General features: G+C 36.6%; 1 protein-coding gene across 1 annotated transcript; it reads right to left on the bottom strand.

Annotated features, from left to right (window-relative positions):
- Positions 1-2,946: 2,946 nt before the first annotated feature.
- On the bottom strand, positions 2,947-7,212 carry LOC134624269 (uncharacterized). The gene is made up of 8 exons (XM_063469231.1): positions 7,157-7,212; positions 6,981-7,066; positions 6,446-6,582; positions 5,929-5,988; positions 5,360-5,598; positions 5,099-5,246; positions 4,324-4,433; positions 2,947-3,876 (listed from the first exon to the last, which is right to left on the bottom strand). Exons 1-8 carry the CDS (start codon positions 7,187-7,189, stop codon positions 3,565-3,567), a joined length of 1,125 nt encoding a protein of 374 aa, XP_063325301.1. The 5' UTR covers positions 7,190-7,212; the 3' UTR covers positions 2,947-3,564.
- Between the last annotated feature and the right edge of the window lie 293 nt (positions 7,213-7,505).

The following is a 7,505-nucleotide window of genomic DNA, read 5'->3' as shown; positions in this document are numbered from 1 at the left end:
AAATGAACACAGGTCCTTTATACAAAGAAAGGGTTTTAGAAGAGAAAAAGAGCAAATTCATGAAGCTGAACTTAATAAATTTGCATAAAATATCAGTATTCAGGTTTGAGCACAGCATTTGTAAAATAGTTTTTACGTGTGGTCGTTTCTCTCTAATTAAAATTGTAAATGCGCTTTTCTAATCCCTAAGGACCCCAAAACGCTTTACACAACCCATTCACACACTGGTGATGGCAAGCTACATTGTAGCCACAGCCACCCTGGGGCCCACTGACAGAGGCTGCCGGACACTGGCACCACCGGGCCCTCTGACCACCACCAGTAGGCAATGGGTGAAATGTCTTGCCCAAGGACACAACGACCGAGACTGTCCAAGCCTAGGCTCGAACCGGCAGCCTTACGATTACAAGGCGAACTCCCAACTCTTGAGCCTCTTGAGCCACAATTGCCCACAGTAGTAATAGTAGTAAGAGGGAGACAAGAAGGGGAAGCTCTGACACGTTTCAAATTCTTAAGCTTTGTTGAGATTTGCAACGTTGGGCGAGATTGTTTAATCAGAAAGTGGAAAAGAGGGAAATTCAAGCTTTTCCTCCCTTTTTGTTTCATTTTTCTGAAGTTAAGCACTTCATTTGAACATCCACAATTTGTAATTTCTTCACTTCTATGTTGGGTGATGAAAAATAGTTTTTGAACTATTTGTCAAAATACTTATCTGATGTTGTTGTTAAGTGTGTGTGTATGTAATCTAACAGTTGACATTATGATCAATAAATTTCCAAGTACACTTCTTTAAATTTTAGTGGATTAGCCCAGGTTTAAAGATTCAAATAGTTAATATCACATTTGACCTCTGAAGGTCAACAGACTGATTTGAAGGTCATAGTCACTATAATATTATAATGGACTACTTAATATAACAATAATTTTCAGACTGACAAGAATACACTGGTAAGGAATACTTAACTAAGATGATTCATTTTATTGTAATGACTTTTTTCACTTCAGATTTACATATTTAGAAAAGTGTTTGTCCCCTTCCGGATTTTCTTTTGTTTCTCATACGTCAATGTTGCAGACTATCAAACTAATTTTGAATTTGAATTTATTTATTTAAAAGGGACAGTGCAGTTTTACATAGTCCAAGTACAAAACATGAAACTGATGTAACACACATAAGTTTATAGCTATTGCTAGTTTTCAACAATTGTCCCTTGTAGGGCTTACAATCAAAATAGATACATTTTACAATAAAACATAGATTTTCATTTCATCACACAAAGATGAGACAAGTAAACACACGTCACTGTTTCTAAATGAGGGTGGTTTTTATTAAGTAGAACCCTCATATTTAGTCTTTTTGTATACCTACCTACTTTCTCTGATGTCTCATCTATCCAAAGAGCTGCTTAATATTAAAGCACAGCAAACACCCAAAGACCACATAAAAACCCCGTAAAATATAACATGTATGCATCTGAAAGATACTATAAAAAAAGTAGACAAACATAGTCACATGAATGGGAGAAAAAGTACAAACCTAAGAGCACAACAGTAACTATGCAAAAAGAACTTCACACATCAACTGCTCTGTTTAGTAGAGTTAGCTTTCTCTGCTTCTGCACAAGACAGTTAAGGTAAAGTGTCAGATACAAGTAGATCCAGCATGCATTGCAACTGGACTCACTTGAAAGCTATGATCCAAATTTTAATTAGGTACTGTTCAGGACTCTTATGGTGCCGTTTATTGCTGCCATTGTTATGGGAATCAAACAGTCTATCTAAGCAGTAAACAAACATAAATAGGGCAATGTTTTGTGTTTTTCATCCTCCACAGGTTATATTTTGGTTCTTCAAGTCAGCAGAGGTTGCTGTCAGGATGAAATAGAAGTATAGATCTTAATACAATGCTTCCACAAAAACCTGTGCAGTGACTCCCACAGAAGGACAGTGTCGAAAATGATGAATGTAAGCCTGTCACGAAAACTTCAGATGATTACAGAATTAATGAGTCTAAAATTATTTCTACCAAACTACAACTGCAGCTGAACAAATGAGCTGTTGGTGGAACTTTACACTCTGAAATATTGAAAGATTTAAAGGATGAGACAGCTCAGCACAGCATGTTATTAACTTCACACATGAAGTGGTTCAGTCCAGTCAGACTTCAGTTTTGCAGTCACCGTCCACATCCTGCTTCTTCGACTGGTCGTCATGGTAACTCTGGACTTTCCTCCAACGAATCCTGAAGTCTGTCAGTCCTTCTGACAGCATGAGGCCTGACAGCTGGACAAAATGTGCAGATGATGAAAAACATGAAGCATAGTTTGAACTTGTGTCAAGTTTGTGTTGGTGCACTGGAAAAAATGGCCCTCCAAAAACAAGAAAAAAAAACTTAATACAAGATATTTTTGCTTGAAATAAGTGAAAAAATCTGCCAATGGAACAAGTGAAAATTCTCTTGACAAGATTTCTTGAAATAAGACAGTTCATCAAGCCTTACGAGATCTTGAAATTAGCTGGAAAAACTCATTCTTAGCTATATTTTACTAGTGTTGTGAAGTTTTTGTGTCTCATAATAAGTTTGTGGTGCTCAAAAGTAGTATTTTCCCCTCAAAAATAGCATTTTTTCTATAAACCTCCCAACATCATCTTCATTGTTTTCAGTGTATATAACTCATTTTCAGTTCAAAAAATGTGACACCAATCTAGATTTAAGTCCAACACCTTACTTGAAATAAGATTAGAAATTGGCATTTCGAGACAAAATGTATTAAAGTTAGCATTCTTTTACTAGTATTAGGCAATTTTTTTTGTAATAATTCTCTATTTCTAGTGCATTTACCCCATATTCAAGACTTTTACCTACTGCTTATAAGACAAAAAAAATGAGAACTATACACTTCAAAAGCAACAACTTTATTGATAAAACCCCATAAACAGAGGGGACTACATAAAAGAAAGACATTTAGCCGTGACTTTTTTCCCTGCCCAATCTAACACTAAATACACCTGTAACATATATGCATTGCACAGGCAAAGTACAGACAAACACTGCTAGGCTAAAACTCCTCAACCTGTAACATTTATTATTACAAAGTGCTTTTAACGTGAACATTTGACCACATTCTTCAAACAATACCATAACATTATCATTAAGGATGCACAGTACTTGATTTTTCAGCTATATCTAATATTTTACAGTTGTACTAGCCAATACCCAATAAAGCAATTCTCACTTTTATACCAAACTAGTCAGTTTCAGCTTAGTCAATTTACTCTTTCACAGTAGAGCCTATTTTCTGAATAGTCTTGTGTCTAAACTCAACATTAAAAAAAAAAAAAAAAAAAATCTTAAAATTAACTAAAAGCGAGGCAGTCTCTGCACTGCACAAACCAAACACAAAATGTCGGCATATTAGCCAATATTATTGTGCACCCTTAATTATAACACTGGGCTAACCTGGCCAAATTACAAACAAAAATCAATTACAACCAACATGGACTGTAGTAGCCGTGGAAGGACAGAGGAAGTGCTTTCCTATAGTCCATCTGACCATATTGTCTTTACTGGCCAATAAAAGTAGTCCACTCAGCCATGCTCTTCTTGTAAGATGATGTGAGATCTCTCTCATGGATTTTGTCCAAGAGAACCTCCGTCTGTATGACGGAAAGCAGAGTGGCTACACACTTTGGGTATGTAAGGTGAAGGGTGTAATAGTAGGCCATAAGGTATAAAGCACCCTCGGTAACCAAGTCTTTTGGAAACGTGGTTATTGGCACATCTCCTACCGCTAGGATGCAGTTGGACAGACTCACAATCAGGACTGGGCAGGAGAGAGGACGTTTCATCAGATAGGTATTAGGGTCTTCTTGGTCCTTTAACACATAACACAGACATACTTTTGTAAGGATGATGCACTTTTGTTTCAAACACATAACTAAAGCTAAATTACAACAAAAGTTGAAGTTCTGAGAAAACACATCTGAAATTGCTACTTTTAATTATTCTCGATGGAATTACTGTTCACATATGTCTAGCCTTCCTGAAAAACAGAAAACCAAGGCTACATTTAATTAGATATCATTGAGGTGATAAAAATGTGCTACCATGTAATGCATCCATGTTTGTATTTACTGGTCACAGAGATCTAACGTAAGAAACCTCATTCCAAAAATGTGTTTTAGGTGCCTTTGAAGGCTTAGAACATATAGTATGTGAATATAAAATACTTTGGCACTCATCAGAAGAAGCAGTTTTTTTTAATACTGTTGTCCCAAAAAGAACAAAAACAAAAAACAACTGTTACATTTTACACAACTCACCTCAAGGACATGCACCAGAGCCTCACTCGCATCTCGTGCCCTCTTTGGAGGAGCAGAGGTGGATGGGAACAGTGATGGCAGTACACGCAGGATCTCAAGAGCCTGTTCAGCTATACAGAAAAAAGAATCGTCTTCTCATTACCACACTTAAACAAAATCCTCAAAATCAAAAAAACCAAAAGAACAACAACAACAACAACTATTTGGCCAGTGATAAACATCATGGATTGAAAAGGTGAACAACAAGACACTAGCACATGAAAGCTGTAATCCATAGTTTAAGCTTGTCACAGTAACCTAAAAAATGCTAAATGGTGTAGATAATTGTTGTATACTGTGTTTACAGTAGGCTAATATGACTTATGCTTGAATGCTAACTACGCCTACATTGACCTACATTGCATTAATGTTAGTCTGTAAAACTCAATGCTGAGCAGGGGAGGGAGGGGGAACAAAAAGGAATTTATCTTACATTGTATGTTGTGTAGGCTCACTGATTAGTGAGCCTACACAACAACCTTCACCTAAACAGGCCTGTTGGTTTTTATTTTTAGCCTTTTGTAGCGTTGAGTCCGTTTTCCCTGCGCGTAACTAGTAAAGGTGCGGCTTTCAGCTCCTTCAAGAAGGAGAGGGGGAGTGGGGGATTAGGCCTTCAAAATTTCAAATTCTCCTCCTACTGTCCTCAGCGGCATCACTTTACGGACCACTACTTTAACATGCTTAAAGATCCAAACTATACTTTGATGACCAATAACACCAAAACATCATTGCTTACCTTTATCCATTCCCATTGGGGGCTTCAGCGTCTTTTTCCATACACCAAAAAACAGCACCTTCTGGCAGAAATCATGCCATCTTCCCTTCAGTTCATTGATGAAGTTGGCATTTTCTTTATCCAAAATGCGATGAAGCTCCTCCATCACCTATAAAATATTCAGCATACCAATACAAACATGTCAATGCATCACTGAGGAGCAAGAAGTTGGTATGATAAACATTGTTTGGTTTGAATCACGTGGATTCAACAATGACTTACATGTCCAATGTCCTTGAAACAAGGGTATGCTTCTAGAACCTTTTTGTGTCTGTCCTCCTCGCGAATAGTATTTGAATCAATGAATGCTCTTCTGGCTGAAAATTCCAAATCCAGGAGCTGAGAGACATCCTGGTGGTTTGGGTTTTTTCTTTTAAACAAAGTTTGTAGGGTCTTGTAGTGTTTGGCCAAGGTTGCTGGACAGTGGGTGTCTGGACTGTTGATATCTGCAGGCTTGTTTGCTGCAAGACACAAAATTACATAAATAATGTCTTTCACTTTAAAAAAAAAATCTTATGTCATTAAAATGACAAATGTCAGAAATATGCCATAAAAAATATAGACTATACTTTAATGGAGTTAAATCTTAAAAAACAAAACAAAACAATAACAAAAAACTACAGCTCTGAACTTAACTATTAAATACTTATTCATTTTTCAAAATATTTAACATGTAAATTGCCAATTTACATATGGTCATGCAATCATATGTAGGCACACAAGTGCACCCCTACAAAGATGTGCCCATACGCACACACACACACACACACAAGGCAGTTGGATGGACTCACTATTAGGACTTGGCAGGGTAGAGGGTTCTTCTTCAAGTAGGTTTTGTGCTTTCCTTTTTCCTTAAAGACATAGCAAAGTGTCAGGGTAATACATTTTAAAAATTAGTTTGGAACCTAAATTAAAAAACAGTTAAAAAGAGAAAAAAAAAGCCTCTAGTCAGGCACATTGTTTTTTAAAAACATTACTTTACATGATATACTGAGTGGTTATAGACAGTGATGTTGCACAGACTTATACTATAAACACACCACAGTACCCAGCTCTTTAAATTTATAATATACTGGCTTTTATTAATACCAATACTTTATTAACATTAATTTCCACAGAAATGTTAACAAACTGATGATAAAACAGGAAAAATGTGATGTAGTTATCATTTTCTGATGCCCATTTTAAAGCCTTTTACTTCTGTCATGTCAGGACTGCCATCTTGACTCAACATGCAGGTATATTTGTTTTATTTATTTTTTGATGACCACACAGTGACCAGTTTGTAAATGTAAAGTTGAAACTCACCTTCTAACTCACTCGTTTTACTGGCTGACTCTGGGCTGCTCCTCCCATCTGTGGACAGATCCAGAATGATTGTTGAGTCACTTGAATCCATTTCTTCTACGTCACTTGGCTGATCAAGACGTCGCCTCTTGGCAGAGCTGCAAAGATTAGTCAGTTACTCAATTAGTTATCAACTATAAGCTCAATCAATTCATATCTTTATTGTATAGCCATTTTCATATATACAAAGTGTAACACAAAGTGCTTCTTCCTTTCATGCTAAAACAGTTAAGGAAACAAAAGGCAGGTCACCAAATACATTTTGGATCACTTCTTTCTTTCTTTCCTTAATAAAATGCCCAAACATGATTTTAGCTTTTTTGTTTTTGTTTGTCCTCTTATCGTTGAAATTAAACTTGTCAGGTTGTGGACAAAAGAAGACTTTTGAGGAAAAACTTTCAGACATCGTACTGACTAATCAACTTATCAATTAATGAGGAAAATGAATAACAGAATTATCATTGCTAAAATTTAAATTAATTAGTTGCAGCCTTACCTCTTTGAATGTCTCCCATCTGGAGTGGCTTTTTGGGGGGATCTCACATTTTGCAGTCTTTTGTTTAGCTGTGTGTACACGGTAACCTGTACAGGACATTTAATACATTTTTCCAACCACTACTAAAATGTCCAACATGAAACACTTTGGTATTGAAGTGGATGCATTTCACTTACCCATGTATTGTTCATGCCTTGGTCCTGTAGCATAGGGTAGTACTGCACTATTCTCTTTGCCACTGCTGTAATTTCTTGTTTTGATGGGTATCTATGCGACTCTCAATCCCCTTGTGCCCTCAGGATTGCAATCATACTAGTCATGGTGTTTCGGATGAGCCGACATCTGAGCTCCTTTGACATTTTGCAGCTGCGCTCTTCACCTTTCTTTGACAACTCAAAGTATTGTTGGCGGACTTGCTCAAGCTCAGTGTCAGTGTGCAATACATATTCTGGATAGAATAACTTCACAACCTTTTCAGGTAATTTAATAATAATGTAATTTACACACTTCCGTGTTCATACACCT

This window comes from Pelmatolapia mariae, linkage group LG3_W, assembly GCF_036321145.2.
Source record: "Pelmatolapia mariae isolate MD_Pm_ZW linkage group LG3_W, Pm_UMD_F_2, whole genome shotgun sequence".
Lineage (NCBI taxonomy): Eukaryota > Metazoa > Chordata > Actinopteri > Cichliformes > Cichlidae > Pelmatolapia > Pelmatolapia mariae.
Note: the sequence above shows the minus strand (reverse complement) of the source record. Positions and strands in the feature narration are given on the sequence as shown.